Below are 23,713 nucleotides of genomic sequence, written 5' to 3' on the forward strand. Positions count from 1 at the left end.
CTAGGGAATAGATTATCAATCCATTCTATGATGACTATTAAGGAAATCCACAAATTGAAACATGGTATTTTCCAGATGAAAAAACATCGAGGTGATATTGTTTTCACCATTTAAGTTCCGAAGATGTGCTTTAAGACTCAAGAACGAAGAAGAAAAAGGGACGTTTTATTTGCATTTTATAATAGGCTAGGGTTTGGAATTGATAAAGGATCGAGTTTTAGAGCTATGATGGATTTAGTTATTGTTAAAACAATTAAAAACAGGGACAAATTGGTGTTTAACTGTAAAAGTTGTCCAAGTATTAACATAAATTTAGATGAGGAGTAAATTTGAGGGAGCAAGGCAATTTGAGGGGACAAAATTAGAATTATGATGATTTGAGGGATAAATTTAAAAATACCTATAATTTGAGGGGTATATGTCTAAAAAAAACTCTTAATAATAATATATTATTAATACGTCCCATGGTGAAAAAAAAAAGAATAAAACTTTAGGCATATATGACTTGGATAGCCAACTGCTTTTTAAAGAGCTAAAGCTGATTTTCTTCTGCTCCTCCTCTTCAACGCCTACAAACCATGGAAGATTCAACTCCATTAATTTCTCTGCATCAGGCAACATGCCACTCAAGTGTTTGTTCTTATTGTTTATTATAAATGTTCCCAAATCAACGATGGAGTAGCCTTTTGAGAATTAAAAACATAAAATGATTTCGAAGGATGTTTACTGGTTTGATCTGCCAAATAACTCCCTTTTATATGCATTTTTCTTACATATACTGAATCGCCATTCACCAACATGCTGATTAACTCCTCCAATGATTATTGGGATGAGCAAAATACCGAATGCATCAAGTTCTCAAGGACACGCTTCACACGCAATGACGACTGTACATTTCTCTTCCAAGATATGGGTTATTTGCAAGTCGACCGTACTATCCCACAGTTGCAGAAGGAACCCCCCCAGCGTTCTAGCTTTGCAGATTGACCCCAGTAGTATTTGCCCAAATGTGAATAAATCTCTTCCCTGAACTTTGTCGACTCCCTTGAGAGTTAGAAAAAAAAGATTTAGTAATCAGGACTCTACCCTCATCAAAAGAATCGCAAGAGGTTTTGCACGTATTCAAAACCTACTGGACACTTTTAAGAGCGAATGAATTCACCCAAAGAATCTGTGTACAAATAAAACCGCACGGAGTCGATTCGAACCTAACACTTACAATTATTGAAAGTCACCTCTTTACATCTCATCATTAGCAGAAAAAAATGATACATAGTTATGGATTATAGACCCAGACAGTTTGGCTTCGTTGACACTGGCGTAAGAAGAGCTAAACATTTTATAAACCAAGCTCTAGTTTAATCATGTGTTGCATCACGTGCAGGTCACGCTCACTTCTCAAAGCAGTAAAATATAGGCATCAGGGCTAAATCATCAACTTAAAAGGTAATCACTTGCAGCGGGTAATGAAATCGAGGGTTGTTTATGCAAATCAGCACTAGAACTGGCTAGGGCTTAATAGTTATTTAATTATTTAATAATAGAAAAGTGGGGAAAAAAAGGAAGAAAAGGAAAATAAAAAGATCCCCAAAAGAAGACACAGACCTCTCTCCCCCGCTAGGGCGAATACTCCCATCCCCAATCGAAGCAACAAACAAAGCCCCCCCCCTCTCTCAATCATTTACCTCAATCTCATTCTCTCTTATCCTCGGACTCTTTCGATCGATGGCCGATTCATCGCCTACCAAATCAGACCTCTGATCTCCCGCCACCTATCCCCTCCGATCTCGCCGGAAAACTCCATTTAAAGATGAACGGAAAGGCAGCGGAGGATGGAGCCGCCGCCGCCGTCGCCGGCGCTGGAGTGGAAATTCTCGCAGGTCTTCGGCGAGAGGACGGCCGGCGAGGAGGTTCAAGAAGGTACGAAAGGATTGAGAATTCGTTAGATCTGAATTGGTGCTTGGCATTTGATCTCGATTTAGGGTTTCCCCCTTGGTTTTCGTGCTTGGATCGGGTTTGTTTGGTTTGTTGGTTTATTTTTTGGCGATCGGATTCGTGTTTTATGCGGGGAATTTGTTGGATTAGTGTTGAGGATTAGGTTTAGCAGCTGTCGTATTGAGAAAGGAGGGACTTTGGATGAAATTAGATTCCGATTCCTTTTCTTTCTCAAGTGTAGTCGTTTAGTTTCGGATGACTTCGTTAACTACGTTTCTTACTTTCGTGTGTGAAATTGCAGTTGACCTTCCCTTTCTGTTACTTGTATTTAGTGTATTTTATGTCGACGCAGTATGTTATGTTGTCATTATAGGTTAGCCTGATCTATCTGTGTTTGATGAAATTGACCATGGCAACGAAGAAGCCTCAAATTTTTATTTTTTTTCCGGAGCAGGCACTCACGTTTTCAATACTTTCACGCGGTTATTCTATCAGTTGGTTCTTATAGGATCCAGATACTGTCAAAACTGCTTGTTGTTAGAGTGCAGACCAGCTCATGACACTTTGCTGAATGAAATTTCTACTGTAAACTTGAAAAGTTTATTTTTTTTCCCAAACTGATTCTATCGGTATTGGGACAACTTATGCATAGCAGTTTCTTTTAACAACAGATATCATCTAACGTAATTATCAAGTTGTTTGCACGGTGCAGATGATAGGATATGTAAGGTAATTATCAAGTTGTGTGCACATGATAGAAGCGAATACCTTTACATTTTCATGGAGTTGCAGAATCATCTTTCCTTTCGGATGACACTAAATTTGTAGTTGTTTGCGATTAATGTTCTACGCTTGTAGATTATCTGAAGATTTAAGCTTAGCAAAGTTATCCAGCTATTTCTGATTTCTGATTGGACGGGGACAACGGGAGTCCTTTCTTTGAAGAAAATTGGCGAATACTTACAGGTCCGACTCCAAGTTAATGTTAGTAAGTGTTGTAAAGATGTTTAAAGCTAGTGGCTAAAGGTCTTTGGCTAGAAAGAATGCAAACACAATTGTATTACCGAGGTAGAAGACGAGGGATAAATTAAGGAATTTTGTTGAGGTATGGTAGGATGCTAATTTAGAGGTGAATAAATAGATGCCAAATTGGATGATGGGTTGAATTGTATTGGTTTTATTTATGCATTAGTTTTGCTACTTAGTTCTATTGGATGATTGAAAAAAAAGCATAGTAAATTAGAGTAAACCATAATATCATGCTATTAGTTGAAAACACCATTATAATTGATTTGTAGGAGGGAATATTGTTTTACAAAGCATAAGTTGTTAGATAGAGAATAACAATTTTTTTTATGTAGGATACTGTGGTTTGACATATGAATGAAAGGTGCAGTGCAGTGGCTTAATCCTGCAGCTAATTAGGTGGAGATATGCTGAATTAAGAATCTTGATCTAGCAATTTAGATTTTTAAGAACTTAATGAAAAATAATGTCCCAAGGCCAAACTGTAAAACCCTTTCATTTTGGGCGTTTTTGGTTTTAACAATAGTCTTGAAGTTATTGATAACAGTGCAGGACTGGGTTTGGCACATGATTGCCCTGATGTTTTCTTCACGTGTTCTAACTTCGAATTACTATTTCTTCTTACATGCATTTTGGTATTTCCGCAATTTACCAACTAGTGTAGATCTGATGTGATCATTTGTGTTCTCCTTAGCCTATCTTATATTTCTTTGATGTAGTTGTTTGCTGATCATCTTCCCATATTCAGTGACTGTCCGTCAGACTAGTAGTCCCTGTCAGCCTAACTGCTAAATTGCTACTTCAAATGTCTAATCAGCTTCGGCAATTCCTTGATGGTGCAGCTATGCAAGCAGGATCCTTAGTAGACCGGCTTTATCTTTTAAAACCACGTCATATGATAAGCTCTTTTCCCAATATAGCCATATGTTCTCCATCCACGGAGATAACAAACTAGTTGAACTTGAACCATGCCAGCCTAACTGCTATACCACCACTTTAATTCCCAATTAGGCCTTTCCAATTTGTTGGAAGGTCCAACAACTCATGAACATACTATGTAGGTTGGTTATTTCCTGAAACCATTTATCAATCAAGATCCTTTCCTAATTGGGGGACAAGTTCCTTGCACAAGGGCACATGTCTTATTAGCCTTTGAGGTTTATACAAGTATCCGATTTCTGAAAGGAGAAGGATATGAATTACAAGGTATTTTGTATTTCTATTGCTTTTTTGTTTGTGTATGTTGTTGCATATTGTTGTTCTTGGCCGTGTAGAAGCAATGTTTTAAATATCGGCCGATAAACCGATATTATCAACAATTTATTGGTTTTGGGGCCTTCCGCTATGATAAGTTCGATTCTAAATCGTTTATCGTTTTTGGATGTTTATCGTTGATAATGCGACGATAAAGTGAGTTATCGACAAATATTGTCGGTCCGAAAATCGGAATTATCGGCCTTTGGTTTGAGTTTTGATTTCAAGCAACTAGCACTTATTCAATGCACTTTAAACCCGATTCGATCCGAGTTTCTGCTGTTGCTTCGTGATCCTAAACGTAGTTATTTACATTTTGGTATATTTCTATTTCATTAAGTATGGCTAGATTACATTTTAGAATATTACATTATGTATATCACCATCCGGTAATGTCACTCCGATACATACTACTTATCCCCAATATATCCCGATATCCGTTATCTAGTATGGATTTTGATCGTCTAATAAATTCCCTATAACTGATATTTAGAACCTTGTGTAGAAGTCCTCTTTTCATACCAAGCAAGGGATAATGCCTTATCTTCCTCATTAACAACTAGAAAGGTGAACGGATTGGAGAGAAGGAAGTACATAATAATGCTCTACAACAACAATGGTGGGCGAATGCCCGTGCTCTTTCAAACATGTGGCCAATAAATGAAAAGAGTTCTGGAAAAGGAAAGGAAAACATTCCTTGTGTATGGCTGTCAAAGTTTCTTTTCCAAGGCATGTTAATGAACTATATCATGTGAGTACATAATTGTGTGCAAGGAACCGCCACTCGCATCATCCTATTAATCCAAACATATTTTATCCATAACTCTTCAGATTTGCTCACCCTATTTTTCATTTTGTTGCTGATGTGTTTGTTTTTGCATGCATGTCTGCATCCGTGGATTTGGGGGGTGGGGGTGGGATTGAGGAATGCAATGGTAGCCTAAGAGTTGACGTGATCTGGTTTAAGACTGTAAGTAACATAGTGGCAAGAGTAAAGAATTTTGCAAGCTTGCATTATTCTTTTTCAACCTAGTTGAAAGATTTAACAAATTTGTTGATGTAATGACAGCCTTAAGGTTTAACATAGTATTATTTTTTATTGGAATGTAATGACAGGCGTAGAAGAACTTTGCAACCTTGCTGTATGCATTTCTTTCTTTTAACCTAACTTGGATATTACTTCAAACTAGTTTCCCTCTGAAACTTTTCTGCTAGGAAGAGATGTAAGGAAAGCATGATACCTATGTAGAGCTTTTATTGTACATAATGGGTGTGCGTTCTTTAAAAAATGTCCTTTTGCATTAGCTGCTTTGCATGGGTTTTGTACTAATGATCTGAGTTGTAATCAGGGCAAGGCCGCAAGAGTTTGGAATAGTATAGTTTCAATGCCGGGTAAATGGTAATATAGAGCCTAGAAGTCAACTTAGCGACCTAAAAATATGTAGCTCCTTTTCAACTTAATTGGAATGTTGTCCTATACTGGTATCCTCTTGGCCATATGTTCCTGCAGATTGGCTTTAGCAGCCCCTTCTCAGGAAGTTTGTACAACTTGTTTTGTGTAGCTAAGCCCACCAATTATTCTTTATTAAGTCTTCAACCACCTTAGAAGATCACGATGAGAACACTATAGTTTATAATGAACTGTAGCAAATTTTGTTCTTGTTTCTGCATGTTGATGCTCTCGGATGCATCAGCTTGTAAGAATATAGCACCCTGCATTGCATGGTTTAAAATTTTCCTTGTTATTCTAATAAACTTTTGTATTTTTGCATTCATAATTGCTTCTAACACCTTTGTCTGTAAATGCTTCTGTTTGTCAACTATAAAGGAGGCTTAAATAGAGTTACATAATATAATAGTCTTCATTGTTTACATATACTTACTGAAGTCACTGCTTTTCTGAACTTCTATTTTTTCTATTTTAGTTATAGGTTACGACCACTGAAAAAAATTCTGTTGTCCATTGAATAAGATATTAATTCCCGTCATAGAGATAGTTCTCTTTTGGTTTTATGTTAAGAGAGGTCAAATCTAATGTAGCTACATTTGTTCACTCATAATTTACCTTTCTAAGAGTTCAGATTTTACTTAACATGCCTATATATGTAATATGTGCATGCATGTGAATATATTCCTATACACAATTTGCGTCATCCACTTTCTTAACTATGCTATTTCCCTATGTAATCTCATTCATTGTTTTGCTATGTAGCTCATCATGCTTGTTGCAATGAGTTCTCTCTTATGGTATGCTGGCACTTTTTTGTATGCTTATTGGCAGTTACTAATGAACTCTTTTCACTGCAGTTGACATTATTTCAGCTATAGAATTTGACAAATCTGGAGATCATCTTGCTACTGGAGATAGAGGAGGACGTGTAGTTTTATTTGAAAGGACAGATGTTAAGGATGTAAGTTCAATTACATATTTTTTCCTACTGTAATTTCCAGTTCACTGTGTTTTTATATCTCTGTAGCTGTTTTTTCCCCTTACTCTGCAATCATTTACATCTTTCTTTACCTGTCATGTAGCATGGTTCTCGAAGGGAACAAGAAAAGTCAGATTATCCAATCAGGCATCCAGAATTCCGTTATAAAACAGAATTCCAAAGCCATGAACCTGAGGTAACATCTATAAGAATTTCTCACTAAATGTGACGTTTTCTTTTTTTATTTTTCTGCGCTGTGTTCTTTATAGCCTGATGTTGAATTGTTGATACATGCAGTTCGATTACCTTAAAAGTTTGGAAATAGAAGAGAAGATAAATAAGATCCGTTGGTGCCAGACAGCAAATGGTGCACTCTTTCTCCTCTCCACAAATGACAAAACAATCAAATACTGGAAGGTGGACACACAGCTTTGGTTATCAATATTTATTCTTTTACAACAAGTGTTTTTAGATTGCAAGGTTGTGTTTATCTATTGTTTTGTAAATCATATGTCATCCTTCTGTTTATGTTTTAAATTGGTACGTTGTTACATATGTTATTCTGTCCCCTTTTTTTCTCAATAAATATGTGGGTCACAGATGTTCCTTGCTGTAGTTGTGCAATAGATTGATATCAATCAAAATTCTATGAGCCTTATTTGGACGAGGAAGTAACGTATCAAAATGGTATGCTTGTTAATGTCATTCTTATTTTCACTTGCATGAGGGAATTATGGAGGGATAAAAACCAATACTATGGCGAGCTTTCCCATGCAGATGTGGTGGTTGTTAAAAAACTCATATATGAGAGAAATTGGACATTATGGTACTCGCCGTATTCCATGCTAAATGATTTAGTGCTTCTACAAAACAAGGCTTTAAGAATTTTTAATGAAGAGTTCCTGTCACCTTTTCCCTTTTTCACCTGTAGATTTTATAGAGGACTTATCTATTCATAGATGCTCTCTTTGTTACCTTTAAGTCCATGATCTTAAAGTCATTAATGGCTAGTTCTGTTTTTTCTTGCTATGAAACAGGTGCAAGAGAAGAAAGTGAAGAGAGTTTCTGAGGTGAATGTGGACCCTTCACAAGGAAATGGCAGCATGGGTAGCCCTAGCACATCTAATTCTAGAGGACATCTTCCAAATGGTGGATGTTTGGAAAGGCCATCCGGTTATTTGAGCAATGACTTCTCATTTCCTCCTGGAGGATTTCCATCTTTGCGGTTACCTGTGGTAGTTGTACTTAGCCCAATGAAGCAGATGTACCTTTATAGTGTATACTTCATGCATAATGCACACATCGGCTGTAAACGATCACATACTTCACACAACTACACATGCAGTGGACATGTTTGCTGTACTTCCTATGGTTTAATAATAATCTATATTGCATTGTGTTTCTAACTGGAGGGGAATGGACAGTGGACTGTGTATGTTGGCCTACTAGTGAATAATATTGCCTAGGTTATTGGTTCTCACTATTCATGTATGATGCCTGTTATCTTATTTTATCGATTGTATATACATAAGGACTGATCTGTTGGATCTTCTTATTACTGTGGTTAAGCAGGGACATTGATACTTGTTGTATGTTCTTTCTTCAGGTAGCCAGCCAGGAGACAAGCCTTGCTGCTAGATGTCGAAGAATATATGCTCATGCTCATGATTATCACATCAATTCCATTTCGAATAACAGGTTCTTTAATGCATTTTGGCTTTCATCATGTAGTTGCCTACTCTTACATTAAAATATAAACATATGATTTCTTGGTCAGACTGATGGTTACCTTATGGCACCTTAGCTTAGGATAGTCAAGCCTAATGCATTTTCACGACCACCTGGCTGGATCGTGAAGTCTTTCACCCCCCCCCCCCCCCCCCCCCCCCGCGCGAAAAAAAACCAAAAAAGAAAAAAAGGGAAAGAAAAATACAACCATAGTTGCCTTTGCCGTTAATTTAATACAAATTCTAGCAAACTTCAGGTGATAAAGAACAAGAAACTTGCTATTGGCTATGCAGCTGAACATAATTCAGCTTATAGTTCTTTTGTCTACTTTGATTATTTGGGGAGCTGGTGCATGGGATGGGTGGCTTGTTACCATGAGAACGAGGCAGGCAACCACACTTGGTTCTAAAATTGGACAGAATCAAGAGGATGCTGTAAACTGTACATGGTTATAAGCAAATCCTGTCCAAATACTTTTAGAAGGTTTTAATTCAATGCTTACAAGACTTGTGGTTTTCTTTCCAACATTTTTTTGGCTGCAAGTCTTGACGCTAGGTATCAATATTCTCTTTTGTAACTTTTGTTTTTTTGGACCATCACATGGTAGCTATTTTATTCTAATTGTGATGGAAGTCTATGTGGAGAAATTCCATATGTTTGGCAGGAAATTTTGAGACGTTGTGCATTTTCTACTTCTGAGTACTAAAATTGTCTGGATGAAGGATTTTTGCTTGAATATTTGCCTAGTGTTGCTCAATGGTTAATTGATTAGAAGATGTCCTTTCTGCAATTTCAGAACAATTTTGTTATCTTGTAAATTCTCTTTTGTCTGCTTGTTACTACGGCTATTCTTTTTATCCATGATAAACCTGTGCTGTGTGCCCTTGGGTAAAGGCGTTATTTTCAGTTAGCTAGCTGAGAATTTGGATTTTCGTACTTAACGAATCTAAAATGAATTCTTGAATAATTTTTGGATATGCGTAGGGCATTTCTCTAACATGTCTAAAAGTTGAAATCATGTATATATGACGCATGCCATCAATTTTATAATAAAGTATTTATTTTGTTGAGACTTCTGTTGTAAATGTACTCTGGTGTCTCTTGAATACTACTCTTTTTACACATGGGCATACTGTTCCTCTAAATTTTCATGGTAAATTGTAGTGCCGGTGATAGAAAAAACTTTCTATTATTAGTAGGATTTTGCAAATGTTGATATATGTCAATTAGTCTACATGCAAGGTTCATCATATACTTACTGACTATTGTTTTAGTTTGGACGGATCTGCTTGATCTTCTTTCTAAAAAAAAATTTGTTCATAATTAAGGTAACTTATGTTTTTCTTTATTGTTTTCCAGTGATGGTGAGACTTTCATATCAGCTGATGATTTGCGGATTAACCTTTGGAATTTGGAAATTAGCAACCAGAGTTTCAACATTGTTGATGTGAAGCCTGCAAATATGGAGGATCTAACTGGTATTAGTCCTGGCCACAATATGAATTTGTAATCTTTTACCATAAAAGTAGCAGAACGTTTTGATGAAAATAGGCTCTACAAAGTCTTTTACTTGTTTTTAAAAATAAATTCTCACTTTTTCTGTGCCATTTTGCTTCTGGTTTTTATTTGAATTATATTTCTCCAAGGGGAAAAGTGTCCTTATTGTGTGTTCTGTGGTATATTTCTTGAGCAAAGGGTCCAAATGTACAAGTGAGTGATTGACAGAGTTGATTGTTTCTGAGTTTGCACCAGTCATTGTCAACTACTTATGCTGTGAAATAAAATGAGATGCCATATGGTGTGGAACCTTCTTTCATTGTGTAGAAACCATGTGCATTTGCTTTTATGTTTTGTACATGTTATTGTACATTGGTACGAAATAAAATGAGTTACCACATGTTAGAAATTGAATCTGCACAAGTAACACAAGTCACACAACTGTAGATGAACACGGCCTCAATATCAAGCTTGTTCCTTAGATTTTATCGTGTAACGGTTTCTTCTTACTGATCCCTTTTTAAGGGGGGCAACACCAGCTATAATGCAATTTGGCAACTTTCCACTAACCTGGTTAAGGCCTTAACTGGCTAGTTATGTCATGATTACTAGGTTGTGTTTGTCAACCCTCCACTAACCTGGTTAAGGCTTAAACCGGATAAGATCTGATCCAAGGGGGGAGGTGGTCCAATTCTAACCGGTTAAGGGCCAAATTTTGAACTAAGAAAATTAGTTTTAGAGCTGACTTAGTTTTAGCTAATAAAAAAAATCTAAGCCCTTAACCTGGTTCGTGGGAAGGTTGTCAACTGTCCCCTAAAATTTTCCTGGGTTGTGATTTGTAGGCATTGCCTTAGGTACTCATTTATACCTGTACTGATGTATCAGTTTTGGTGAGAAGCATTGGTTCCTTTTAGTATGCTTATTATCTTGTAGTGACAGATTTATGTATGATTGTTTATATGATAGTTTATGCGCTTGCATTTTGATTTTTCCATGTTAGTTTCAAACTAGGTTACCTGGGTGATGTAGCTGTACCCATAACGGACACGTACCCAACACGTCCTCTTGCCCAAACATCGTGGACACTCCTTGGATGTATGCATGCATTTATTCAAGCATTTATTCAAACATCGTGGACACTCCTTGGACGTATATCCTACACTTCATGTCCATTTCTTGAAACTCGTTAGACATGGATTGAGTTTGTTTTAACCATATCCAAGTTAAAAACTATTATTTAATAGGGTGGTTCGAGTGTCTGGTTAAAAATGATCTCTTTTCAATTTATAATAATCAATAAAATGAAAGAAACTTAAAAATAGGATATAAATTTAAGTCCAGATAGCACGTTAATTGAAAAATAATAATGATCTCATCTAAATTATTAATTTTAATCTATACATATAGCCGTGTCTCTGTACCCTACATTTCACAGACTTGCTCTGCCCCATACCTGCACTCATACCGGTACCCGTACCTATTTCCATGCAACTTAGGTTTCAAATATTCCCCATGTTGTTGCATAAGTGTACTTTGGCATCTATTCTTTAGTTTTCTTGTTCTTTCCTTTGGTCCTTGCTTTTGTTTTGTAGAACATCAAGCTCGTTTTCTATTGCATAACCATCAGGTTCTTTTGCTTTCCCCATGTTGTTGCACTAGTGTAGTTTGAAAAGAGGCTTTAGTAATGGAAAATGATACAAATTAGGATTGTAGAGTAAACCGGTAATATGAGTTCCATACTTAATGGTCATTGTGTATGCCCAATATCTGACAAAGATGGGTAATCAAAGAAGAACTTTTTCATTTTAGCACTTGATCCTTTCATTTTCTATTTGCCTTCTTGCTTTACTGTTGAATGGCATGCTGTAGAAGATGGAGATGTCTTGGTCTGCGTCCAGTTTGTGATTGGGCAATATTTTTCATTAATGATGAAGAATTGCCAACACTTCTACAAATTCAAGGATTTTGAGAATGTTCCCACAATTGAATTGATGTTATATAGGTCTATCTCTGCTCATTCAAGTTTAAATAATTGACATAAAATGTATTCTTACTAATGGTGAAACTATATCTGCCCTTCTAAGTTACATTTTGATTGATAGAGGTTTAGATATTTGAAATATGTCTGTCTGGTGGATGTAATAAAATAATTCTGAATAACATTTCCTTCAAAATGCAGAGGTGATAACATCCGCAGAATTCCACCCTACCCATTGTAATACATTAGCATATAGTAGCTCTAAGGGCTCAATACGGCTTATTGATTTGCGGCAATCAGCCTTGTGCGATAACCACTCTAAGCTGTAAGTGAACCATTGCTTTTGTTTACATTTCACTAGATTATTCTATACGTGTTTCGATGGAGTTCTTACTTAAAAGTATTTGAATTTTTATTTCAAGTTTTTACTTTTGTTACCGCCATAGCTGATGACATACCCCTACAGGTTTGAAGAGCATGAAGCCCCGGGTTCAAGATCATTTTTTACTGAGATCATTGCTTCAATTTCAGATATTAAATTTGGGAAGGATGGGAGACACATTCTGAGCCGTGATTACATGACTCTTAAGGTTGAAGCTTCTCAGCTTTTTATCAATAAGTTTTCAATTATTTCCTTTTCTAGATCAGTAAGGAATATAAAGTCTGTTTTCTGATACTGCATCATGATATATGTTAATGCATTCTGTTCGTTATCTGCTACCAAGATTGATAATTGCCTTCATTTCTGCTGTTGCCACCTCTCACACAGACATTTGTGATATACTTAAATAATGAAAACATAAAATAACATTGGATTTTCGGTCTAAAAGTCTTGTTAAACAAGGTTTTATATACATTGTAGTGATTCGATATAGGGATTCAGGCTAAAGATCTCTCTCGCTGTGTGTGTCTGCTCGCCCATGTGTGAGTGCACACACACTTGCCCACTTTCATGTGCATCTGTCTTTTTTCTTTTCTAAACTTTAACTTGTGCCCCAATGTTCTTACACGTGCACAAGAACAAAAGTCCTTCTACAAATCTTTGGGGTTGGCTGTTTGAGTTGTTTTCCTGCTTTCACATTCATAACTGCTGACTGCTGCTATCTATCCAAATGTTCTCCTTTATCCTGACTGCTGCTATCTATGTAAATGTTCTCCTTTATCCTGACATGGTATTGTCATTGAAAAGAAGATGGGATTGTTCATGGATGTCCTCATGGTTCAAAGGCATTTTGGGTTACTTGCAATGGCATCTTTCTAACTTTCATTGTTCTTGAGCTCAATGGCATTTTGTTTGCAACTTTGCATCTTGTTAACTTCTGTTGTGAACACTGCATCATATTGGTAATCCTTCCTTGTTTTTCTGTTCTTTTTTCTATGCATATCCTTGCAAATTTTATTCCTCATGTCTTCTTAACAAGTGAAGTGGGCAGATGAGTGCCTGTGTGAGCATCATTTTTCTACTGAACCTATATATTTGCAAATATTAAATGGATAACTAAATTCAGGTAAGTCAATTCAAAAGGGATCTGAAACTAATTTTTCTTTTCGTTGCTTCACACTTTATCAACAAATCAGACACAAAGGAAACTTATTTGATTGTTTAGGGTGTGTTTGGCAATTGCTTGAAACTGGGCCAGGTTTGAAGCTGGCCCAGTTTTTGTTTGTTTTTTGTTTGGTTAAAACAAGGCTAGAATAGGCCCAGTTTTTTAAAGCCAAAATTTGTTTTTTAAATGGGTTCTTTTCCAAACCACTCCCCTATGGGACAACCCTAGCCCAGTTTAGGATAAAAGCGGGCCACGATCAGTCTAACCCATTTTTAAACGTTTTGCCATACTGACCCTTAGTTTATGAAACATAACAGTATCAGTGAGCTTCGTCTATTGGTTTCACCAATAATCCACTCATCTTGCAAGTAAACCCAGTCAGTTGCTCTGAGATGCATGCAATTATCACCTATTTGGTATCTTGCATTGCTGTGAAATCACTTGTGTGCAAGTCTGTGAATTCACTTGTGTTGTTTGAATTTATCGAGATTGCTCAAAATGAGTCCAATTACACTTCCTCTCTCTCATATTCAAAGAGATGAGAAGGATTATACTTCATGGAGGAACAAAGAAACGAAGGAGGAGACTGCTTCACAGATGAGGAGGAGATCATTGGGAGGATTTGTTTTTGCTACCGTGAAAGCTACATATGAAACTTTGGTTTTCACTGATATCATGGTCGAGAATACTGTCATGCTAAGGGAACCATGGAAGCTTTGGTGATATTAAACTTCATCTCACTTGAGCAATTTGGGAGGATGTGTTTTGACCACCACGTAAGCTACATATAAACCTTTGATTGTCACTGATATAATGGGCCAAGTATACTGTCATGCTAAGGGAATCCCTGAAGCTTTGGTGATATTAAATTTCAAATGACTTAAGCAATTTGCGGAGTTGTGCATATCATATCAATTGGGGAGCTCTTTTCAAATTAAACTTAATTTCGTGGAAGATTATCAAAAAGCCCTTAAAATGAGCAACTTTTCTTGTATAATGTATCTGTTTGAAGACTTCCCAAATTAAGCCTTTATTCCTGGACTTAAAAAGTCTTAAAATAAACATCACTTGTGCAGTTGGTTGGATGCTTTTGTGTTCTGTCGTTGTTGGTCTGGTAACCAGTTGCATCCATCTTATCTCACCACATGTCACTAGAAGAATGAACAAATAGTAAATTCTATGCGCAAAAAGCGACCATCTTTATTGACATACTACCATCAAGGCTTAAGAAGTGATGTTCTCATTGCTTTCTAGGTGCAGTGGAGGTTCCAGATTTTTTTTTTTATAGTGGGGCTCACATCAAGTATCTATTGCCAGTTGCATCCACCTTATCTCACCACATGTCACGAGAAGAATGAACAAATAGTAATTTTTATGCACAAAAACTAACTCATCTTTATAGACAATACTGCTAGTGCTATCAAGGGTTAAAGAGTGATTTTGTCATTGCTTTTTAGGTGCAATGGCAGGTCCAGAGAATTTTTTTAGCGGGGCGGATGACAAGTATCTGTTTACATAACAATAAAAAATAAAAATATAATTAAAATACTTCACTATTATCCGTCCCTGTTTGTGGTCGTATTTGATGATCTTGTCTTCTGTAAACTTGTTCCTAGCTAATGCCTTTTATTTGGGTAATTTATTTTTTTCTTTTCTTGCTTTGACATAATAGTATGTGAGGTAACGGGTATTGTCTAGTCAAGAGCATGAAAGTTAATGGTAATTTTATCCTGTTTATTTTGTGGAACTGAGGGCTGAGCAAATTTGTAACACTCCATATGTTCAATTTTTCCTTAATTTATCAAGGAATTAGTTATTATATTATCCAGATTGGTAGCATCATTGCACAACTTCTCTACATAATTTATGTCAAATTCTTATTTAGTCTTATAATTGTGATTTCAGCTGTGGGACATAAACATGGACAGTGGTCCGGTTGCAACGTTCCAAGTCCATGAATATTTAAGGCCTAGGGTAAATATTTTTTTACAAATTTGTATTTCATTAATTAATTTATCTGTACGCTTTGGATCCAGCTTTCCCTGACTTCTCTTTCTTTCTTTCGTTTTTGAGTGGAACCATGATGCAGACTATTGTTATTCTCATGATTGTCCTCATTTTGTACAGCTATGTGATTTATATGAAAATGATTCAATTTTCGACAAATTTGAATGCTGTCTTAGTGGAGATGGACAGAGAGTAGCCACTGGTTCATATAGGTACTCATTCTCGTTACTGTACTATCTTATAGCTGCATACATCTGATACTAATGTCCGAGATTTGTTTCTGTGTCATCAGCAATCTTTTTCGTGTATTTGGTTGTGCTGCTGGAAGCACTGAGGCAACAACTTTGGAAGCAAGCAAAAATCCTATGAGGTATAGTTTTCATGTCGATTGCAATTTTGGTCGATCTTCAGTAAGAAACAATCTATATAAAAAAACAGCTGAAGTGCCAAAGAGAGAAATAAAATTCCTCCAAAACCGAAAAAAAAATGATGATTATGGTCTACAACCTGGTAAAAAAAACGTGCGAAAAGAAATCACCATATTTTGGATGCTTGAAAACAATGAATTAGCGCGACATGTAGATGCTATTACAAAATCTTCTGTAGGTTTGATTCGGTATTAAAGAAGCATATAAAATATTTGATCTTCATATATCTTGGGTATGGATGCTATCGTACACAGCACACACTCACACTCGAAGAAGTGTGCTCCCACAAAAAAAAAGGAGAAAAGAAAATGAGCCTATGGCACCCCAAGGTAAAAAAAAAAAAGGGTTTGCTGCTGCCTCACATCCAGTCTCTCTAGTCTCTACTACTATTCTTTGAAGATATCGTCCACCTGGTTTAAAGACTATTTGGCAAATGGAATGCTCTGTCCCAAGATGTTGACATGTCAGGAAATTTGATGAATGCTGTAATAATTTTATCTGATTTTTTTCATGCTGTTTATATAGGAGACAAGTTCAGACACCTTCAAGACCTGCAAGATCTTTGACCAGTCTAACACGGGTTGTCAGAAGAGGTTAGTATTCACCCATTAGTAATTTATTCTTGCTGGCTTCATTACTTTGCTCGATCTATGCTCGAGTGTGTATTGTTTTCTCCTCACTTGAATATGTTCCCCCAGGGGGAGCTGAAAGCCCAGGACTGGATGCGAATGGAAACTCATATGACTTCTCTACCAAATTACTCCATTTGGCATGGCACCCAACAGAGAACTCAATTGCCTGTGCTGCTGCAAACAGTTTGTACATGTATTATGCATAGATTTGATGGGCATGGGGAGATGTTTCACTTGACAAGAATTCTTTTAATCTTTTCTTTTGGGGAGGTTACTTTTGGTGAAAGCTGTTAGCTTTACATGCAACCAAGAAGAATCTGGAGGAGGGTATCATAGGCTGAGTTACACGTGTTTCATATCGGGGGGCCAGAGCAGGTTGCCAGAAAATCCAAGAGGAAGTTAATTTGTCTTTTGTTCCCGGGAGAGCAGCCGAGTTCTGATTCTTTTTCAGAAAAGACCCACTTATTACCTTTCTTCTTCTTCTGGTCCCGTTATGCGCTTGTAGCTCTTCTTCAAAGAAAACCAGGGAGGCTTTTTAAGAGGCCTGTGTCTAAGATACCAACAAGCACCCAGCATGAAAATGTGGGATTTGTATTTGTTGTTAGGTTATGCATTTTGAGGCTTGTGAATGTTGTTATAATTATTATTTTCCATTTCTTCTGTGCTAACTAACCCTATTCCCTTATTTAAAGAGTTGTTAGCCTCTTGTTCTTGAGCCTTTTGAATAATGAATAGCTAATCATTAGCTTTGCCTGTGTGTTAGTACTCTCTGGGCATTCTCAGATTTTCTACGTGCGTCTTGTCGTTTTCATTTGCTCATTTGTTCTTCGTTTGGACCTTGTGTAAGTTTTCTACGTGAAAAAGATCTTTGGTGTGTTTTCGCGGGAAAATTTCTTTTCCCCTTCGTGACGTGGCAGAATGTGATTCTAGCATGTTGGCGCGCGCTACGCATTCTCTCGTGACTCCTTGCCCGCGACGCGTGGTTCTGAGCCACAAATGAGAAAGCAGAACTCCAAAGGCCCAAAGTCAACACTTTTTCAAACCTACATATCAAGCTTATTTTCCCTAGTACCTTTTTTTAATGTTTCCCCCCCAACACTTCGATACCCTGAAGTTCACATTTATTTAACTTTGTTTTTGACATACTCTAAAATTTTGGGTATAAACTCGATAAAAATGCGTAGACTTTGAGATAGCAAAGTGTCGGAAGAATCAAAGTTAAAAATATGTAGGCTCTGGGATATCAAAGTGTCAGAAAAAACTTTGGGTGTTAAAAGTCAGTAAAAAGACGTAAATTTTTGACATAAAATTGCCAAATAAAAACGGTGGGGGCATCAAAGTTAAAATAATAATAATAATATTATCTGAACTTTGGACTAGCAAAGTGAAAATAACCCTTATCCTTTCTTTCATCTTAACTGGGCGGTGTCTTGTGTCGTATCACAAAGCCTTCTGAATAGCCCAGGAAATTCTATCTTAAACTCTTACTAGGCTTCTTATTGGGCCTTAAATAATTTCAAATGACTTGCTAGTCGGCCTCGTCTTCAAAATTTACAGCGATCATCTTCATTTCTAACCGTTTAAAGTCTGAACTCACCCGACCCCATCGCTCCGCAGCGTACAACTTAAAAGATTCAAATTCGATTGCACACCTGGCGCTCGACCATACCCCCATTCACCCCCCCCCAGGAAATTCTATCTTAAACTCTTACTAGGCTTCTTATTGGGCCTTAAATAATTTCAAATGACTTGCTAGTCGGCCTCGTCTTCAAAATTTACAGCGATCATCTTCATTTCTAACCGTTTAAAGTCTGAACTCACCCGACCCCATCGCTCCGCAGCGTACAACTTAAAAGATTCAAATTCGATTGCACACCTGGCGCTCGACCATACCCCCATTCACCCCCCGCACTTCCCCCCGATTTCAAAACCTCCGTCCCCAAAAACCCTAACCCTAGCCCTAACTGCCCCCAAAAACCCTCGCCCAAATTCCCCAAAACCCTAGCTCTAGGGTTCAAATTTCTCCCCCTTAATGGATCCCGTCCTCATTGAGTCCCCAACCGATGCAAAATCCCCCAACTTCAACGTCGTCTTCAACCTTAACTACGGCCCCATGCTCAAGGAGTCCATCGACCGCTTCCTCAGCTCAATCCAAACCCAAACCCTAGATTTCTCCGCCTTCCGCTCGATTTTCTCCAGATTTCTGCAGTCTTCCGCGGACCCTCCCCTAGAAATCATCTTGTTCTACTGTGCGATTAACTACCACGAGTCTCTTTCTTGCGCGAGGAGCACTCTCGATCGAGTCGTTGCGATCAAGAACTTGCTTCAGTGTCTAGCTGCTTGCTCTTCTTCTTGCAGTGGATTGAAGTCCATTGCTCTTCTGGCTCCGGCGGTTGCTGATCTCTATAGCTGTGTTTTGGAAGAGGAGAAGGTCAGTGGGAAGGAGGGGAAGAAGTTGAGGAGGGAGATTGAGGGGTTGATCGAGGGGACTCTTAGTTACATTAGCATTTGTAGTGGTAAGAGCTGTGAATTCGAGGATTTTGGTACTGGGTTGCTCCCTTGCTTCCTCGATTTGGTTAGGGTTTGGACGGTGAGGAGGTCCGGAGAAGGAAGTGGATTGGAGGTGTTTTTTCCTTTGGTAAGTAGGGAGATTAGGGGGAAGTTTAAGGAGGAAGGATGTGGAGTTGGGTATTTGGCTGGTGTTGTGATTGTTGAGGCTTTTCTGCTGAAGTTATGCTTGAAGGTCCGAGCTGGTGGGTCCTCGAGGGAGGACTTGCAGAAGGAGTTGAGGGTTTGGGCTGTTAGCTCAGTCACTGTGTTCCGGAATCACTTCTTTTTTGGTAATTACTTCTTTCATGCGGAATACTTTAAGGATGCTTTAGTTTTAGATTTTAGATCGAATGCTTTTGTTAAAAAATTCATTGTTTTTGCTTACTCGTTTTATCAAGTGTTAGTTACTGGGATATAATACACTTACATTGAAGTTATGGAATCAAATATAGTTAAGTTTAGGTGTTTTACACTTTTATATAGATTAATAAGTAGATTAACTGATTAATTGCTGATATCCAATGTGAGTTTGATGAATGGTAAATTTTGGGAAAGTGCCATGTGCTCTGTCAAATTGGTCCTGTTTGTGTTTTTTATTAGCATTTATCTGGTTCATGTTATATCCTTGTGGAAAACTTTGAACTGCATGGAATGTAATTTAAGGTCACAATGTAAGAATGCATACATATTAAAAGCTACGGTATGGATGCTTGTAAATAATAGCATAAAATATAATGATGTGATTCTGGTGTAACATAAAAAGAGGTTGAGTTTCCTTGGATTCCTCATGGAACCTCTACACACATTGCTTGCTTATTTCCTATATAGCACGAACACTTCAACATGAGTTGTGTCCGGCACGCTTATCAGACACGATACTTCTGTTTTCCATGTACTTTAAAGTATTCACATATCAGAAACTGTACTTCTGTTTTTGTGTCCACATTTGCCTATGTATCTTATTTCCCTATCTGCATTTGCGCCTATTCAACATAGTATATGTTCTATTTCTTGGTGAACAATGATTCTTTGACGAATTATTGGCACAATATACACTTGGAGTTCTATATTTTCTATCTTCTTGTTTTCCCCCCTTCCTTGTAGACGTTTTTTCAAGTAACTGTGGGGCTACATTTTCTGATTAGATTTTGATTTCTGTATGGTGAAAAGCAGAAATATTGCTGAAGTTGCTGCTGGACCCAACATTGCCTGTTTTGGCCCTCTTAGTAAGTACTTCACCGAGCTGTGTTGTATTCCGTTAAGATGTTTATCCTACACGTGGTGAAGCTTTTTACTTGCTGACAATATGTATCCAACTATGTCTAGATGTTATACATGACATTCTTAATCTACATCCCCTTATCCCTACTCCCCTGCAACCCCACATTTTTCCAATTTACATCACAGTATTCATATACGTATTTCATTTATGTACATATTTCTCAAGATTTCTACCTTTTATTAGCAAACAACTTTAACTATTTAAAATATAGGGGTGCCTCTGTGCACATTTTCTGATGAAATGACAGATGGTAGTCCTTTTCTTTGTCAATATCTAAATTTGTTCTTTGTCACAAAATCCATTGAGATGGTAAAAGGCAAATATTTGATTACTTTCAAATTGTCACTCGGGAAAGAGATAGTGTCAACATATTACTTGGAATCTTACAACCATGATTTTTGGTTCTACCATCTTGGTCAACCTTGTTACATCGTTACTAGGACTCATGGGCAAAGAATCTGGTGTGACCTTGCAATATGTATTTGCTGGTACAATTTGTCAATTTGAATCATGGGCCTAGCACTTACAATTTATAGTCTTAACAAATAACCTGCAAACCTATTATTCATATACAATACATGTTCCTATGGTTTCAGGGTACTATTTTTTTTTCTTTGCAAAAAGATTTATATCATAGAATCCTTCAAACTTACAGTTAACGAGTCCTTTTAGTACTCAATTTTCAGTACAACCTTTCTGATATCCTTTTTCCTTCTAGAAAGGAATTGTATATCTATAATAGCAGCTATCAGCTTGTTAAGAATGTTCAGAACATAGACTATATATTAGAGCTATGGTTTGTGGGATACCTCTCCCAACAGAGAGTTTATGGGTCTGGCACATCTTGATGCAATACCCTGATACTAACACATGTGGAGGCTATTTTACCTCAATTTTTTTAATAAAAGCACCTACCTCAAAAAGGCTCTTCAAAATGTGTGGCACTAGGTCCTTTACTTCTTCAGAAAAATGTAGTTTCATACTTATCATGTCAGTGGATAAAGAAAGTGGTGTTGATGGATGTTGGTTATTCATAGATAATTGTGGTAAAATTAAATCTTTGTTCATCTATGAATAGTGTCAACTATGCATGCTTATACGGGTCAAGCATATATGTACTGAAGCGAATATTCTTTTGTACCTCTTTCCTCATGTCTAGACTTTTGAGTAATTATCGTGTCCAGCACCATGTGTACGTGATGGAGCAGAGCAGGACAATAAGTAATTCTCGTTTTTGGTTTAATCTTAGAAATATAAAGTCTTGTTCATAAACTTTTATCTTCCTCTAAAGATTATTACTGATTTTTTCTTTGGTTTAATAGAATAGTTATTCATAGATAATTGTGGTAAAATTAAGTCTTTGTCATCTATGAATAGCGTCAACTACACATATTTATATGGATCAAGCATATATATGTACCCGAACGAATATTCTTTTGTACCTGTTTCCTTCTGTCTAGACTTTTGAGTAATTATCGTGGCCAGCACCATGTGTACGTGTTGGAGCAGGACAATAAGTAATTGCCATTTTTTCTTTAATCTTAGAAACATAAAGTCTTGTTCGTAATCTTTTATCTTCCTCGAAAGATTATTACTAATTATTTTCTTTGGTTTAAGAGAACAGTTATATGGCTAATCATGAACTCATTAAGCTAGGGGCAAAAATGGCAAAAATTGTCTGTTGTGAGTGTTTCTTTAAAAAAAAATTTAATAGTGTATATAGATGAAGGTGGTTTTTTTTACAAATTTGGGAAATTTCAGAGGATTAGCAAGCACGAAATTTGACAGTTCAGGAGTCTTTTCTTGAGGTTAATAATATATGAGGGTTTATTTAAATGAATTCTTCTTTGTTTAAATTGACTATCTGAGATTCTGAATTATACTGAAAGTTCTGCTTGATCAACCTGTATCATAATGTGCTTATGTATGCTGCTTCTTATGGGAACACTCGAGTTCATATGTATTATCTAATCTGAAAACCTCTGCTACCCAGGATTATAAAGATGAGAACCTAATTCGAGGCATCATCTATGATGTTGTGATATTGGTAGATTATTCTTTCATTAACCCTGGAATGAATGTGGATCCATCTTATGATTTTATGAGATGCATTGCCGTCAGAAGGTTGATAGTTACACATGATGCTATCCGAATTGCCCGGTAAGTTGACAGAGCAAATTCTTGAGAATTTTCCGGGTGCATATATTGTTAGATGCACTGATATTCACCTCCTATGTGAACAGGGAGAAGGGAGATCATAGCAAAGCAATTTCCTATATGAGTGCATTTTCAACCTCGTGCTTGCCTCATCAAATAATCAAGTGGGTTGCTACTCAAATTGGCACAGAGAGGACCAAGAAGCCAGATATTAACACTCCTCAAGTAGTTCTCGGTGGGTATTCTTTATGTTCATGCCCTAGCACCAACAAATCCTTCATGACTAAAAAATGTTAGTTTCCTGCAGAGTGGCTTGTGAGTCTTGAAAATCTAACTAAAGATCAATGGCCAAGCTTTTTTGAGGATAACACATCAAAACTCTGTGCCAACTTGATGCTTGACAAGTCAAAAACCACCTCTGATGTCTCGGTTTTCAGTACTATTAGCAAGAAATCAGTCGCTGACTTCTTTTTTGACAAGGGAAATGTTGCTGAAGATGAGGAAATGCAATCAATGGATGATTTTGCATTTTTTGCTGCTTGTAGATCGACGAATTCACCTGTTAATGGGAAGAAGAGGAAAAATGTGGGAGATAAAGAGGAAACACCTGGGAAATTTATCAAGTACAAGATCGATGACAGCTTAATGAACGGTAATGGATTGAGCAGTGGTAGTGAAGTGGACAACCCAAACTCCGATGGTGAAGATTCAAACTCGGATGATGAAATGGAAGAGAACTAGACCAAAAGTATCAATGCTTAAGGTTTTTTGTCCGCGGTTATGTAATGATTTGCATTGTCCAAACATGAGAACTGCTACAAGTCTGGAATTGCTTTTGTTGTGCTGTTATATATTAGAATATAGGGGACTATGAATGTAGTAACTTCGATATTGTCTACGTAACCCAAGTATAGAGATTTGTATCTGGAGGCTACGAGTAGGATGTTGGGTATTAATCTGATGCTTGTTTGTACTATGAATTACTTTAGTAAGTTTTCTACCTAGTCGAGTTATACGTCTTTGTATTTACGGAGAATCTCTGCTCTGTTATTTTTTTGGGGTGGTTACGGATGATTGAAGATATATGCTACGCGCTAGCAACTAACATCATATAATAAAGTGCAAGCTTCATGCTAGTTGGAAAGATGTTTATTCTCATGTCCAAATCGCATTTCATGGAGAGTGAAGTGCACGCAGGTGGCGGATGTTACTTGATTTAGTCAAGATGATGTGTAAATTGGAAGGGGGACTAGCCACATTCGG

The 23,713-nt window shown here is 37.0% G+C and overlaps 2 protein-coding genes across 4 annotated transcripts; both read left to right on the top strand.

Annotated features, from left to right (window-relative positions):
* Positions 1,555–17,218, top strand: LOC109840824 (serine/threonine protein phosphatase 2A 55 kDa regulatory subunit B beta isoform-like). Of its 2 annotated transcripts, none has more exons than XM_020409604.1 (14): positions 1,555–1,920; positions 6,523–6,626; positions 6,748–6,840; positions 6,942–7,061; positions 7,682–7,879; positions 8,251–8,342; positions 9,732–9,850; positions 12,049–12,172; positions 12,314–12,437; positions 15,300–15,368; positions 15,522–15,613; positions 15,694–15,771; positions 16,355–16,422; positions 16,528–17,218. In XM_020409604.1, exons 1-14 carry the CDS (start codon positions 1,833–1,835, stop codon positions 16,665–16,667), a joined length of 1,509 nt encoding a protein of 502 aa, XP_020265193.1. In that variant the 5' UTR covers positions 1,555–1,832; the 3' UTR covers positions 16,668–17,218. The 2 variants fall into 2 exon arrangements, with proteins under 2 accessions (XP_020265193.1, XP_020265192.1); XM_020409603.1 differs by having other exon boundaries at positions 1,556–1,920; positions 7,682–7,882.
* Positions 18,351–23,477, top strand: LOC109840826. Of its 2 annotated transcripts, none has more exons than XM_020409605.1 (5): positions 18,351–19,301; positions 20,182–20,237; positions 22,287–22,453; positions 22,537–22,685; positions 22,758–23,477. In XM_020409605.1, exons 1-5 carry the CDS (start codon positions 18,494–18,496, stop codon positions 23,189–23,191), a joined length of 1,614 nt encoding a protein of 537 aa, XP_020265194.1. In that variant the 5' UTR covers positions 18,351–18,493; the 3' UTR covers positions 23,192–23,477. The 2 variants fall into 2 exon arrangements, with proteins under 2 accessions (XP_020265194.1, XP_020265195.1); XM_020409606.1 differs by having other exon boundaries at positions 20,185–20,237.

The sequence above is a fragment of the Asparagus officinalis genome, chromosome 5 (assembly GCF_001876935.1).
Source record: "Asparagus officinalis chromosome 5, Aspof.V1, whole genome shotgun sequence".
Lineage (NCBI taxonomy): Eukaryota > Viridiplantae > Streptophyta > Magnoliopsida > Asparagales > Asparagaceae > Asparagus > Asparagus officinalis.